Consider the following 16283-nt stretch of genomic DNA (forward strand, 5'->3'; position numbering starts at 1 on the left):
CCTGTAAATAGAGCCTCATAATTTTGGAGGCATGGATGAAATAAGCCTATATAAAATTTTTGAGAAAATTTGTGATTGTTTTTTTTTTTCCACCAGAAAATTTGCTTGGAAACATAAATAATCTGTTCCATTTTGTTTTTTTCTGCAGGAAAACATCAAGGTTTACCTGCAGCATATACAAGAGTTTAAAGACTGATTGCATTTCCAGTGATTTTAACTTGCTTAAACAGTTCAAATATCTGTGCATAACAAGGGTAACACCTCCTCAGGTGGCTCAAAGCCTAGAAAGATTCTATAGGTTTGAATTCTAGGATGTCAGGAGGACAGTCTATACTTCTAAAAGATTTCAATTATGTTTAATACTGATGGTCCCCTTTATATATGGAAACAGCATACTTTGCTTTCTATCATTTACTATTCCCTCACCTGCAGTCTACAACCCAGGTATTCTTTACTATGTCTCCAGATTCCTCAACTAAGCAGTTCCAAGAATTAGTGCTGTGTTTCCATTTCAGTTTTATCTTTACATATAGGCAGAAGAAGTTAGGTACAACAGGAAGCAATATAAAGACTTGCATTTATTGTAAATACAAACTATTTCCCCACTCTATGTGGCACATGGGCAGCTGTAGGTGAAAATTACCTTGGGAGGCTGATTTGACCTCATCTAAGCTGTTACTAGAGCAAGTAAGAAGGTTTCAATATAACAAAATATTCTACTCTTATAACAATATATTCTACTTTACTTCAGCTGGTAGAAGTAAAGAAAATCTACAGCAGACTGCCTCCCCACCCTATCACTGCAGAAATTACCTCAAAGAAAAGTACTCCAATTTTGTTCAAACACCAAGAGGATGAAGAATCAAGAAAAATTATTCCTCTTTCTCTGTAGCCCATAACTTAGGTACTTTGAGGATACATATTCACCCCCATTACTGCTGTACCAAACTTATACTTTGAAATATATGGATAAATGGAATACCAAAAAATGTACACATTAATTCTAAACTAGAATTTGAACATTTTGTCTACATTATCAAGATTATGGTGGAAACTGCAATACATTTTAAAAAGTATATTTTCCAGGTCTTAAAGACTGTTCTAATAATTTTTATGGCACTAGCCGAAAACTAAACATAACTACTGTATGTCAACTACATTCATGAAAGAGCTACCACACACTTCAGTTAGCTGCTTCTGATGTCAGTGTTTCATTTTAGAGTTACAGAATATTTAGAATTTTCCCAAAGGCTTATCTCTGCTTCACTACAGATCTGAATACTGACATCACGCAGCAACACCCTAAAGTCACTGAGCCACATCTGTTCACACAAGTTGAAGAGAGACCTCACAGAAAATTAACTCAACAGTTGCAATCAGGAGTCTCAACAGGATGATGTTGCAATACCATGCTTTACATAATTACATTAATATCCCAAGTATCCTTAAAATTTATAGTGTTGGAGTATCACACTAAGTGCTAGGAACACTGTAAACACATTTTATTTTTCCACTGAAGTTTACATGAACAAAACATGTTAATTCAGTTTTTTAAATTCTCAACACAGAAGGCAGTGGTTTAGCTTTTTATTGGTAAACAGTAAATCATCTCCTCAATTAAAATCATGTTCTACCAATTCTGAGAAGTCCACAGTGGCTTTATTTACTTACAATTTAATATCAGAAGAAAAAATTAACATTCCAGGTTACTGTAGAAAAAAAGTGTACACCACACTTAATGGCATACAAGACTTGTAACAAGCAAAAAATACCCTGTTTTACAAGTAATCTGCCTTTCAAATAGGTTTTTATCTTAGTGCAGTTAGTACTCTCTCCCCATAGGCTATACATTGAGAATCTCTATATACAAAAAAGATACAACAAATTGATACATTACTTATTGCAAGATATTAAGGATGCCATAAAATACACAAATTAAATTAGTTCCCCCCCACTTGCATACCCTCTTGCTTCTTATTTCTCCCATGAAGCAGTCTCCTTCTCTGGTTCTAAGATTAAGTTCTTTCATTGAAAGGCACGTACTTCTCTACAATAGAAGAAACAGATGCATTAATCTGAAATGCCCTGTTTCAAGGCGAATTTAGCCTACATTTTTCAAGATTACACATTATGGAAGAATCCAGAGAGACATGACATATTTGACTGGAAAAACTCATAGTTACCATATTACTGTGAAGCAAAGTACCATAAACCTGCATTCATTTAACCTTTCCAAATAGAGAGACAACTCATTTACAAAAATAAAAAGGGATTTACCATGATGAATGTATTTTTGAATTTTCAAGGCTCCTGAGTTCCTACTGAAACTCTGTCAAGTCTTCGTAGTATTCCAGTTATGGAATACTATAAATAAATTGAGTAAATTCCTCTCCTTGTGCCTTGCAGCACTGACCAAGTAGTTTCTGTGTGAAGTCACTCAATGAGGATTTTAAACTAGTAGTGTGATATAATTTTGAAAAACAAAGATGTGATAATAACTGTTCCTCAGTTACCATGTATGTAAAAGACCAAGAGCTAGAATTTTACACTTGGGCATTTAATAGTAAGCTATTGAGCAAAATGGCTAAAACCTACTGTTTTGGTAAACTGTCCCAAACAGCAGCAGCACAGAGACTGGTAACATGGATGATGATGACAGTGAGAGTACACTTAAATTGTGTCTATGTTACAGCTGAGGGCACTGGGGACCTTTTTTCATGTAGCTCTGAAAGGAAACAGCAACCCTTGAAAGCAGTAATGTATCTGGACACCAGTATACTAACACTATCATGGTGATTTTTAGGAGAGAAGTAAGTTTCTATGCCTAGTCCTGCAAAGGGCCTAATACAGTTAACAGCTAACCCAAAATAAGCCTATAGGGATTTCTAATATAGGCATACTATCCTGTAGAGTATCACCTTAAAAAAAGCTTGATATTTTCAAGCAAGAAAAATGAAAGCAGACTGGGTACTACTACAGTCTTTTAAAACATCACAGAGAAAATAGGAAAAAAGACATATTTTTATATATATAACAATATTTTTATATATATACTAAAACTTGACTACTTGGATGTCAATAACAAATGTAAGTGAACATGAAGATAAGAATTTCCTGTAACTGCATTGTTTTTTTAGTGCCTTCCGTTATGAGTTGTGACGGAAAAAAACTTAAGCACTAAATAAGCTCAACTGTTGAGTCTAAGTTAAATAAAACTGCAACTGTTCTTTACTTGACAAAGCACTAAACTCAAAATGTTTAGTTTACTAAAAGCCTCTCTTCCTTGTTCCCAGGTTCCAGGCCTGACTATATATTTAAGCTACCTCAAAAAAAACCCCAATCAACCATACCTCTGAATTACTATAAATGTCAGAACAAAGTTTAATGACATCTCCCAAGAATATGTGAGTATCATTTTCATGATGTTGTCCTCAGCATCAAGCTGTCTTTGCTTACTTATGCATTTTGTATTCCCTTTGGTCATTGTGATTAAGCAGTAATGTGAAGACTGATTACTAAGTTTCAGTGCAGATGCAAACAAGTTGAAACAAGGGATAATAAATTAACTTTAAAAAGTACATTCCCAATCAAGATTAAAAAAAAAAAAAAAATTCAAGTACTCTAGTTTTCAAAACTATCCTCCCAGCAATGATGTATCTTTGCAAAGTTTGAACACCATTTTATCAAGCTGCTCTACAGAAATTTGTGGAGTAAATTCACATTGTTCAGCACTGCTTTCATCCTACACATGAACACCATTTCAAATAAAAAGTAGCTCTTAAAATTTTAAGAGCTTCTCCCCGTTAAAGAGAACACAGGAAGATATCAATATACAAAACCAGAGAAAATTCACCATCTTCACTAAACCTAATTTAAGTCCTTGTTTTCCTGAGTTCCCAGTATCAAAATAAGGACTTCAATAATTTAGGCACATACTTTCAGAGCACTATTGAAACAAGAGTTTAGATACTTCTACTGTGAAATATTTCAACAAATTTTTCTTCTCCCTCAAAATGAAATGTTTAGGAAACAGGAAAGCAGAAAAATCAGAAATAGGCTCTCTGAAAGTTATAATTGTGTAATACTGTTTGTTAATGATGACAACCTACATTATCATTTTACTTCCTATTTAAAAACATAGTTGATATTCCTGTAAATAAGCATTTATAAAGAGTATCATGTTAACTTGTCATCAAATACCTCACTGTCAAAAAGTATGCTGAATTACAACAGAAGCTAAAAGACTTAAGGAAGACATTGAGGGAATTCCTGGATATAATGTGACAATTACCTATTATGTTTTTTATATATATATATAAAATGGTAATGTGTATATATATGTGTATATATATAATGGTAAATGACACATAATTCTGAAATGCAGAGGAATGCTAAGTTGAGATACTCTAGCTATTTTAATCTAGTGTATGGGGGAGAAAAAAAATCAAGAGAGGCTTTGACTAACAAAAAAAAATTAAATCAGAAAGATTCTCATTAAGGAGACAAAGTTAAAGCAGACTGAACATTTCTCTTCCAAGTGCCAGAACTGCATCCAAAGTTCCTCCTGATAAACTGTAGAATACCTGACTTATTACTCTAATACTTTTAATTCGTGACATCATGTATTGCATTTATCAAACCGTTTTGCTTGAGATTTGAATCTGATTTCACATTAAGCAGTGTGAATCAATTACTTGCTGTGACTGGAAGAATTCATCTGATCTCTTCTGATACTTGACAGTAGTCAAGTAGCCCTTACTATGAACTATGACTATGATAATCCCATCAATTTTTTTTTTTTTTTTACTGTATCTTCACACATGCAATGTGATGGCATTACTCAATAAGGAAAAACTTTAAGTGTGAATTACATAAATTTAAATTTTAATTGATCATGTTTAAGGACACTAAGGAAACAGAACGAAAGTTCAAACAAAATTTGGTTTTGGAAGTTCAAACAAAATACAACAATATTTTCCTGTATCTACAAAGTTTCCAAGAATAGCTTAAGAATATTAATATTTCAGTGCAGCAATACCAAATGTAAAACCTGGTGCAGGATCATCATCAACTAACTGCTGACTATTTAGCAATAAGATAGCAGAATGAAGCAAAGCTGCTTGAAGCAGAACTCATAGGTGAGAATATACAGGAAAAACTGAAGAGCCTCCAAATTAGGAAAAAAAAAAGAAAAGAGAAAGGTAAAACCTAGTTGTTGACTTAACATTAGCTTCAATGACACTGAATTTGTAACAAAAATATCCTACCTTCCTCTCCATTTCTCTGAGACTCACATGTTGAAGACAAATGGTGTTTATCTTCTTGCCCACTAAATTCTTGCCCATGTAAAATTCAAGTGATCTTGACATCCCTTCTCCAACTATGCATATGAAACACAGTAGTGAGCTTTCTCAGAGAAACTGCTTATCACCCACACTCCTTCACTTCTATGGCTAGAAGTACATTCAGGTTCTAAATACAAACCGTCGAGGATGGCTGGCATCGAATAGTGTTGTATCATCATCATCATCATCTTGTTCTAATGGGGTCAGCTCCATGTTTTCTATGTTCGTATCCAAAACTCCATATCTTCGGGTTTTTCTGTTTTGCCTTCTGAGTCTGAAAAATATTTTAAAACATTCAAGTAATGTAGATATTTTGCTACTTTCTGATCCAATAATGTAAAATACTGCTATATTCATACTTAGTGTAAGTTTTCTAAAATCTATGATAAGTGTACACACTTAGCTCTATGAAATTCAGAGGTCAGACAATTCTAAGTGTCAACAGTTTACATTAAATGATTAAGGCCACTAAGAGTGTCATCTGTAATTTTATATAGTATTAATGTAGTGAACACGAAAACAGCACTTAACATCTAAATATAAGAGCCACATAAAAAATATACGCAAAAGCATACTTCTAACATACTTCTACTGAGAAAAAAATTGCCTTGCTACATATTTTCTATGTGTCTTGTGCATTTGTAAAGAAGAGCAGATCAAATCAGGTAGAAACCAAACACAGCTATAGCAAAGCTATAACACAAGTCATGGCTGACACTAGAAATTTTTATTATAATTTATGAAGTCTTTTATAGATATCAAGTTTAGAAAATGATCTATAATTACACTTTAGAATAAGGTAGATCTTGTAGAGTCAATGTCTTGTCTGCTTCACAAAACACAGAAGGAAGAGCCAGTAACTCCTGTTTCAGGATTAAGGCACAGTGCTTATCACAGACAAGCAGACTGTCTGCATCTGCTTTTCTCACTCTCTACAGCTTTGCTGCACGGGCCTGGGTCCCATGTGCATCACCCACACAATGAACCATTCCATTTGGTTTTCCAGAACTACTCCTTAATCCATGGAACAAGCCTTGCTCAAGTTCCAGAACTCACCAAACACTGGGCAAAGGCATTTGTTTACAGAATGCTGACAGAGTCACTTTCAGTAACTGGCTAACAACTACATGAAAGCTATAGGACTTTAAAAAAAAGAATTTATGTCTAGGTACTTAGTGCTAAACGCAAAGGTGTAACAGGTCTTTAATTTAGAAACTCCAGAATTTACAACCCCAAGCTAGGTGCCTACAAAACATGTTTACAACATTCAGGAAATTCAACACAAAGTATTTCTGAGCTAATATAAAAAATTATTAATATATTACAGTATTATAGTACTGCTATTATATTACTTATAATACATTATACTGTTGTATATTGTGCATAGTGACTTCTCTGTCCCACATTTAGGCACCATTTTAACTAACTTGTAAGCGATCCCAAATACAATATTGAGATTGTCAGCTTCAAATCCTATCCTGAAACTCTAGTGTACTTACACAACTTGTTTAAATACCCTTCTTGAAAGAACACACAATAGCATTCAGTCTTGGTTTATCTTTTCACTGTGCTCCAATGTATAAAATATATCTCCTTTTGGAACTGAGAAATAAATATAACCTTGTAAGAATGGGAAAGAGATGAAATACATACCATTATTCAAAGTTCTCCAATTTCTAATGTTATAATAATCAACATGGCCATTTCTTCCACTCTCAATTATGATGTGAAAATGCAGCAACTGTTATCCCAGACACATAAGTGCTTTACACCAGAACAAAATACCCAGCTTTCTCATTAAAGCTAAGGCTAGTATCAAAACCAAAAATTTCACCTTTCAGTTCAAGACAAAGTCCCTTCCATGTTCTTAATTTATTTCATCTGTTCTTTATTCATCAACATGGAAAGAAATTGTACACTTCAAAGCACCATGAATAAAATTCTAGAACTTTTTTAAGATTACAGTAGGATGAAAAATGTGGTTGTTTCTTACATGTTATGCCTTTCGTTTTCACTAAAGAAGCTAAGCAATTGGGACTAGGACAAGCATTATGGATATCCTAGGAGATAAGAAACTTTTTTAAACACACACACACAAAAAAGAAATTAAGAAGAGCCAGTACATGCTACTCACACCATCAATATTTCTGTCAATCTCACTTTACATTTTATCTTTTTCCCTTAATGGGTTAAAATGGAAAGTGAGTAGCTACTGTGATTTGAGAGTAACCTAAGACAGTCATAGCAAATGTCTAGATTGTAGAAAATGCAAATAAAACTTATCACAAACCTGGCACAGATTTTAGATTCAAGCAAATCCTGTTGAAAAAAGATACACTAATCACTTGTGACTCAAACCCTTCCCTATCTAAGAAGTAGTTAAACAACTACAGCTACAGGAATACTGGAGATGCTTACGCAACATGCATGTATGATCACAGATATGACTCTAAAGCAGTGTCCTGAGTCTTACCAAAAATAACTTAAGATCTTTTACTCTGTGACTGACAACTGCTCAGTTGGAAGGGACCTACAACTACTATCAAGTCAACTGCCTGATCAATCCAAAATTTAAAGCATGGTACCATGGGTATTGTCCAAATGCTTCTTAACACTGATCCCCTTCCTAAGAAGCCTGTTCCAGTCATTGACCACCCTAGCAGTAAAAAAAATGCTTCCTAATGTCCAAGTTATAGCTCTCTTGGTGCAACTCTGAATCATTCCCATGCATCCTATAGCTGGATCTCAGCAAGAAGGGATAAGCATCTCCTTTGTCAGGGACCAATGGGACCTTAGGGAGCAATGATATCACCCCTCAGGCCTCATCTTCTCCAAAGTAGACAAACTCAGTCCTCAGCTGCTCCTCAGAGGACAGGCCCTCCAGCTCTTTCTCCAGCTTGGTTCCTCAGTCTGGTTGTATTCATGTGCCTCAGTACGCTTCTTACTGCACACAGTTACTCACAAGAAGGCCATGACAATGCTGAATACAGCTGGACAATCTCCTCTCTTGACTGTTTGGCTGTGCTGTCTGAGATGCACCCAAGTGTGAAGTTGCCCTCTTGGCTGCCAGGGCACATGTTGGCTCACACTGAGCTTGCTGTCAACCAGCACCCTGAGATCTCTCTCTGCATGGCTGCTCTGCAGTCACTTCTCTCCCAAGTAAAACTAGTGTCCTGTTCAGCTGCAAAGCCCAGCATTTGTTCTTATTGCATGTCCTGCCACTGGTGATTGCCCAATGCACCAATCTATCTAGATCCCTTACAAGGCCTCTTGCACCTTGAGACAGCCAACTGCACCTCCCAGTTTGGTGTCATCAGCAAAGCTGCTAATGGCCCATTCAACTCCTGTCTCCAGGTAAGAGTATTGAGCAAAGCTAGCCCTAGAACTGAGAGCCCTGAGGAGCAACACTGGTGACTGGGCACCAGCCTGATGCAACCCTCCTTACTACAACCCTATGAGCCCTGTCGTTTAGTGGTCCCTTCTACCAGTGCACCACAAATTTGCTCACCCTACAGCTGCAGAGCTTGTCCAGAAGGGTACTGTGAAGAAAAGCATCAAAAGCCTTACTAAAATCCAGAGACACTACACTCACTTTCTTCCTTTCATACACCAGGCAGGCAACTTGTCAGAAAGTTTGAAAAAAGTTTTTATGTCTTACAATAAGATATGTCTTCATGCCAAGGAAACGTATCCAAAAAACAGGTCATTTGCACTTAATCTTTACATTTTGTATATAATTGCCAAGAACATTTCAGCTACAAGTTCGAATTCAAAAACATACACTTTACCTATTCCAAAATTCAGAAGCAAGATGCCACGGAATTACAAAATAATGTGAGGTGTAAAGCTTCCAGTTTACAGTAGCACCTAGAAGACAGCACTCCAGTTGCAAATGCAGAACAGCATCCTACTGCCAAAAGCAGAATATCAAGTAATTACCATTCATCCAGAAAATAATGGCAATAGATGATTATTTTTCTCTCCAGCTCCTGCAATGACAGACTTTTATTTACTTATTTATTTATTTATTTGGCCTTTCCACAGTACTACTCACATCTCCAAATCCAACAGGCTCGTGTTACAAGACACACTAACACTGAGAAGTGCCCTCAAGGCTTCTCAAGAGTGATTTGCAAGATGTATGGAACAATCAAAATATCCTAGTTTACTTGGACTGTATTTCTTAGTACATGACATACACAAAACAGTCCTTCAACTTCCTTTCTAAACTAAATGATGCAGATATTAGACACAATGGGTATATCTAAATGTAATGAAAAGTAGATGGAGAACTTGCTCCATAATTGAGGTGCTTTATGCATAATCATACATTTGGGCCTTGCTCTGAAGAATTCAAGTTATTAAAGCATGAGAAAGAGAAGTAAAACTACCAGGACAAAAAAATACAGTGACAAACACTGTACTTGACTGCAAAAGCACATTGAGGTACGTGGAGAATAGTTTCCATGAGAAACAGAAAGGCAGCTAAGTGGTAGCAAGCTTTTTAAGGGCCCTTTTCTTAAAAAGACACAAAATAGGTTAATTTTACCGTAAAAGAAAGCATAGAAGAAAGGTGTTTATTGACAAAGTCGGGGAGGACAACTTTGGTAGTTTAGCGACACAGAAGTTTGCCAACTGGCCAGAATTCACTGTAAGAACATACAAAATTAATTTACGTGGGCTGAGGGACGCCAGCAGTGACAAGCCCACCCTGAGGGCACAGGAGGGAGTTGGGAAAAGCCCAACACTGATGTGAGATTCTCGGTGACGTGACGTGACTTTTGAGCGGAGCAGACCGAGCTGCTCCCCGCCCACACCGGGAAGGCGGCACTGGGAGCTTCCCAGAGCAGTCGGGCGCTACTCGCCGACCCCTCAGGAGGCGCGGGGCCGACACGCTCCACAGCCCCTACCGCGCAGCTGCGGCCCCCGCGCCCACACGCCCGCTCCCCGCCCTCACCGCACGGTCCGGATCACGAAGTAGACGATGAGGGCGGCGCTGGACAGCACCAGCACGGACAGGGCGCGCTGGGTCATAGGCTGGCCCTGCTCGGGCGGCGCCGACACCTCGGCCAGGCGGCTGCTGCTGCTACTGTTGCTGCTGCTTCGCGTGGCGGCCCCGCCGGGCGCCTCCGTTGGGCGCGGGGAAGCGGTGGTGGCGTCCGGGGGGCGCGGGGCTGCAGCCTCCTTGCAGCGGGCGGCTTCTAGCAGCACCAGCAACATCAGCAGCGGCCCCACCAGCAGCCGCGGCAGCGCCGGCGACCGCATCTTCCCCTGCCTCCCGCCCAGCACGGCCGCGCAGTGCGGCCGTGCTCTGCCGCCGTCACTCGGCCGCCGGAAGCGGAAGCCCCTGCATTCCCCTCTCCGTGTCGCTGCATCTCTTTCGAGGGCACCGCCCTTTTTCTGTGGGTGGTCAAGAGCGCTTGGGCGCGAGTGAGGGGCTACTTAGAATGTAACAAATTTAAAGCGGGGTAGGCTTTTTTTTTTTTTAACCAGTCCTCTGTTTTAGCCTGATTCTATGTACAAAAGAACGGGAATTTTATAACCGACTTCAGTGACAGCAGAAATGTTAAGGAAACTTCCCAGTGTGACCATTTATGAGACTCCCTAGCAGCCACTTCCCAATGGCAGAGCTGCCACTGCTGACACCGAAGCCGCCTTCGCAGCGGCGGCTCTAGTGACCCGATGTGTTCCCGCTTATTTCCCCACACACCCTACTCACACAATCAGATCGGGTTTCCCACAGCAGTCTGTGATGTCCTGTTTGTTTGTTAACGGTGCAGGACCTGGTCCTCCAATGCTACCGAGCTACCTGCAGCAGACGTATCCCTCAACAATAAAACAAATAAAACAATAAAAACAATTCCTCAACAATAAAACAAAAGGATGGTTTGGAAAGTGGTAGGTCCTGGAAACTCTAATTTTTGCTTTAGCTGTGGTCCAGTGGTTGAAAGACCAGAAAAGGGCTGTGTCTAGACGGACCACAGCCGAAGGTGATGGAGCAGTCAGTGTATTACAAAGCCAGTGAACATGAATGACAAGACCCTGACTTAGGGTGATGCTATGGAGTAACTCTCCATAAATTTTATTGTTTTTGTGTCTCATTGTTCCTCAACTAAACACTGTCCTGATAATTCTTTAGGATATCCTAAAGGATAATCCTTTAGTTGTTAGAATCCATTATAAGATTCTTTTTATTGGCTTGTTTGTTTACTTGGTTTGCTACAGTATACTTCAGCAAAGATTTCACGGATATAGTGTGCCTATAGAATGAGAAATCCATATTGGTGTGAGCTCTTTGACATTTGTCACTATGTTGAAGGGAATGAATAAAATACCAGAGTAGGAAAAAAGCCTTGCACAGGTATATATCTGCAGTAACAGGGGCAACAACCAGATTTTGTTCAGAAGCAGACTCATTATCCCAGAGGCCTTAAATTTAGCAGTGTATCAATCATATTGGATCATATAAAATCATATACAGATACTGTAAAAACAGTGATTAGTTAACTTACTAACAAGTTCACGAGTTTAGTGGTTTATTAACTGAGAAAATATATTCAAGGTCTTGTGTCACACAATTAGTCTGAATTTGGAAAGTGTAAAACTGATTTAAGTAGCATGTAAGACATTAAACTATCATGTGTCTCCCCCTTGAAAAATTGTGGGTCTTTAATGGGAATAATGTTTCAGATTATACAACAGATTTTGCTGAAGGTTCTGTAGGGATGTAGCATGTGAATAAGCTTCCATGATAGCTTTTTACAAGGTTTATGACTTCAACAGAGCTTGTCAGATTCAGGTCCTCCCACTGCCAGTATGTATCAACCTGCTTCTATCCTATGAATTACCATGAGATATATTTTCTCTTGACAAGTCCAAGCAACTTATGTGCAATACAGGGACATATGACAGAGGAAAGTGTTATATTCAGAAGTCAAGGAAGAATTTTCTTAGACAGTCACTGAATGTTAAATTGTCCTATAGAAATATCCTTGATGCACAGACTGTGTAAAGTCTAACAGTGCTGGGTTGCTCACTTAGGATACTACAATGACATACAGTGTGGTAAACTGTATGTCAGATGCAAAGCATTAGGGGAAAAACGTAGTTTTGCCAGTAAAAACTACGGCAACACAATATTAGTATTCTAAAACACCCTCTTGGCAAAACTACCATCCTTAAAACCAAGGGTTCTAGTGCTGTGTGGGGAAAGTTGTTTTTTGAAGGTTTTTTCCCGAATCAGAAGCTAGTGCTCTTAATAATCAGCAGATTAATATAGTCTTTGAGTTTTCAGATAGAAACTGAAAAAGTAGAGCAATTTATGTTTATTTTGAAACAAAAAGAATTATTGAAGTCCTTAAATATTTGTTTGTTTCTTTGCTGTGGGGGAGGGGTGGGGGTTGTTTAATCATTGAAATGCATAGATTTGTTCAATATTCAAGTCAGGTATAAATACAAAAAAATTGTATCAAAAAAATTGAATACAAAAATTTGCTTCAAGAGAGCTATAGGACAATTTTTTAATGAAGTGTGATGTAACTTCAAACCTGTGTGTGGAAACTGGCAGTCATTTATAGATTTTTTTTTTAAAAGAATTCCTGACTGTTAATAATTGATGTCTAATTTATTGGTTAGAGACAAAGTCAGGAAACAGAATTTTTAAAAATTGTGATGTCCTGTGATCATTATGGTATACAGCAGCTTTTGAAAGATGTGTCTTAGAGTTATATTTCCCCATTCTGAGTTAAAGTGTAGAACCTTTTTTACTTAAAGAAATATGTAACTTTCTTGTCTTTTACCTAAAAGATAAGAATTTGAGTGCCAGTGAAAGACCCTGAGACAGGTACATTGCCCATTAAAAATAATGGAGCTTACTTGAGTTTTACCTTTGAGAAAAACAAAAATAGTCAGTTTTTTTTTACTTCCATAAAACAGACCTTGCAGATTAATTGGAAGAGCACAGAAATTACTTTACACAATTATTTGAGTGTCAAGGATGTCTGAGGTCTTCTCATCAGAAAATGAAACTAATTTGGAGAAAGGCACTTAGGAGCTCTGTATATTCTCTATTTTTCTTGTTTAGCTAGTCAAACTAAAATGTCATTATCTGGTTCCTGATACTTGTAGCACCAAAGGGCAACACATCTATTTCCTTTTCCCTCACCACTATCAGTCTGTCTATATCATAGAATATTCTGTGTTGGAAAGGGCCTACAAGGATCATTAGGTCCAATTCTTAAGTGAAAGGTCCATACAAGCATCAAACCCACAACCTTTGCTAACCCCACTCTCAATCTCAAGTTGTTTGTTTTCATCCTTTATGAAGTCCTTGTGGAATGACTTTCTGGTGATTTTGAGAAATGAAGACCTAAGAGGTGACCACACATTTCTGCTCTGATAGGTTACCAAGGAGAATGCTGCCTGCTGGCCCTATAAACTATATTAAGCTCTTAATCCCTGAAACTATCCAGTTCTTTAGGTCTCTAAATCATGTTCTAGTCTCTATTACTTATGCTATCTGAGGACTTCTTTGTCCAAATGTATCTATACTTCCCCTTGCATAGAGCAGAAATCTTTTTGAGTAATCAATTAAAAAACCTCAGTTAAATCTCTTTTCTTTTAATGAATCTTCCCCTGATGATATGCAAACTAACTACAGACTGTTGCAAATCATTACATAACATGCTCTGCAAAGAATTTACAACTATATTTGTAAACTTTTCTAAGAAAAAGTGATTCATTTTATATTTAGACATAATTGATACTTGAATGCTTTTTAGAATGCAGCTGAGTGCCTTTTTAGATAGGTGCCTTTAAAATCTAGCTATTTAGGTCTACATAATTGTTATTTGAAATGTCCATTAGCTGTCTATTTGAAATGTCCAATTTTGTCCATTAGCTCTGGACAAAACTAATTGAGCTATTTTATTTAAAGAAAACTTTGTAAAAAAGATGGTATAATTTCTTGAACATAAAAGTGGTATCTACAATGTGCAGGTAAGAATTTTGAAAGCTGAAAAATACTGCCTAAAACCAGGTTTTGAATGGAATTCTGATGCTGCACATAGATGTGCTCCAGAGGAGACATGGAATGGCACTTCCTATACCTGTGCAGTTACAGAGCCAGTGACTATCTTCTATTCTATTCTATTCTATTCTATTCTATTCTATTCTATTCTATTCTATTCTATTCTATTCTATTCTATTCTATTCTATTCTATTCTATTCCATTCCATTCCATTCCATTCCATTCCATTCCACTCCATGTAGCGCTCACTGCAGCCACGGAGTGTTAAGGCGCCGGCTAGCAGTCTCCCTGTGTGGCCGGAGGGCATCACGAGAGGGGCCACCCCGGGGTCTCTACCGAGACTTTCAGGTGGCGGTGTATGCAGCAACGTGGATAGCTCTTGCACAAGAGCAGTACTAGGATCTGAGGCAAAGGAATGAAGGAGAGGACACTTATACGGGGTCCAAGGAAGTCTTACTCCAGGGACGGGTCAGGGACAAGTGCCAAAGAAATGGGGTCTGGCTAGGGTATATAAAGGGAGTGGGTGTGAGGGGTGGAAACATTACACAACCAATGGGAAGACATGGAGGGAGGAGTACAGAGCTCAGTACATCCAGTGGGGATAACATGGGGGAGGGAAGAAGCCTCACAGACAAATCCTCTATCGAACAAGGGGTGATTGTCATAGAACATTCTCAAAGAAAATGGGTGGAACTGGGTTGAGGGATAGGAGAGGGGAGCTGCGGCTGGCTCTCAGTGGCCACGGGATGGAGGTTCGCCGGCTCGCTGTCCTGCTTGTGGAAGGAGGGCAAACACGCGAATGGCCGCCCCCAAGTCTTTGCCGAGACTGTCGCAGGTGGCGGTGATTGCTGTGGCGTGGGTAGCACAGCAGAGGCACAGAGCACGAGGAAACCGAGGCAGAGGAATAAGGGAAGGACACTTGTCTGAGTCTCCAAGGATTTAATCTCGAAGTAGGGCAGAGCAAGTGACAAATCTGAACCTGAAGGGGCTACTTTTAAAGGGTAGGGGGAACACTGGGAGGACACAACCTTTGACCGATAGGAAGACATTAGGGGAGGGGTGCAGGGTAAGGGCTCCCAAATAGAAGCCAACACGGGGAGGGAGCAAATCTTACAATCCAATTCTGCTTCAAGGAAGGGGTGAAAGACAGGGAACACTCCAGAACCAAAGGAGTGTGCTCTCTTTGCAGACAGGGGTAAGACAAGGGAACAAGGGCGGTATACAGGTGGATTGACAAGTAGATTGACATACATTTTGGTGGGGAAAACTGTGGTAAACAACTCAGGACTGAACCATTAGGGAAACCAAATGGGGTACAGAGAATGGGGATGGAACAGGGAGATTGACAACTTGAGGGACAGCCAAGTGATGGGAAAACTAAGGAGTAAACAACTTGGGACAAACCATTGTGAGGGGAAGGAATGGGAGGTACGTTGGGCAAAACCACTGGAACTAACTAACATCAAATAACTAACTTTCATAATAAAACAACTGTAAAGCTATAAAAAACACACCACCACAATTCTATTCTATTCTATTCTTGTCCTTGTCATGGTATTCCTACACTAAATGCTTATCATAATTAAAATAATTGATTATATTTCTGTGTAAGTTTTTGCCAAAATGCCTTGAAGGAACTAAGAAATCCCATAATGTTTAGAATTATTTTTTCATGTTGCTTATTACCTCTTGGTCTTGTGGTACCAAAGGGCTCTGATAGTGCCAGGACAATTACTTGTGCTCAAGAACATGAAGTAATTAAGGGGACAAAAAAAAATGCTACTGAAAAAAAACCCTTATGCTTTTTATTTTAAATCATGAACATATACTAGGGTGATGTTATGATGCTTGTATCCCCAGTCATCTGTTCTGTTTATGCTGGATATTATATTCTGTGCCTTCAAGACTGG

The 16283-nt window shown here is 38.4% G+C and overlaps 1 protein-coding gene across 2 annotated transcripts; it reads right to left on the reverse strand.

Moving 5' to 3' along the window:
* Positions 1 to 1572: 1572 nt before the first annotated feature.
* Positions 1573 to 11196, reverse strand: FAM174A (family with sequence similarity 174 member A). 2 transcript variants are annotated; one of them, XR_008428788.1, is made up of 4 exons: positions 10303 to 11196; positions 5485 to 5619; positions 5268 to 5380; positions 1573 to 2047 (listed from the first exon to the last, which is right to left on the reverse strand). XR_008428788.1 is itself a non-coding variant. In XM_053932805.1 (3 exons), exons 1-3 carry the CDS (start codon positions 10608 to 10610, stop codon positions 2026 to 2028), a joined length of 465 nt encoding a protein of 154 aa, XP_053788780.1. In that variant the 5' UTR covers positions 10611 to 11085; the 3' UTR covers positions 1573 to 2025. The 2 variants fall into 2 exon arrangements, 1 of the variants encoding a protein (XP_053788780.1); XM_053932805.1 differs by lacking the exon at positions 5268 to 5380 and having other exon boundaries at positions 10303 to 11085.
* Between the last annotated feature and the right edge of the window lie 5087 nt (positions 11197 to 16283).

The sequence above is a fragment of the Vidua chalybeata genome, chromosome Z, assembly GCF_026979565.1.
Source record: "Vidua chalybeata isolate OUT-0048 chromosome Z, bVidCha1 merged haplotype, whole genome shotgun sequence".
Taxonomy (NCBI): domain Eukaryota; kingdom Metazoa; phylum Chordata; class Aves; order Passeriformes; family Viduidae; genus Vidua; species Vidua chalybeata.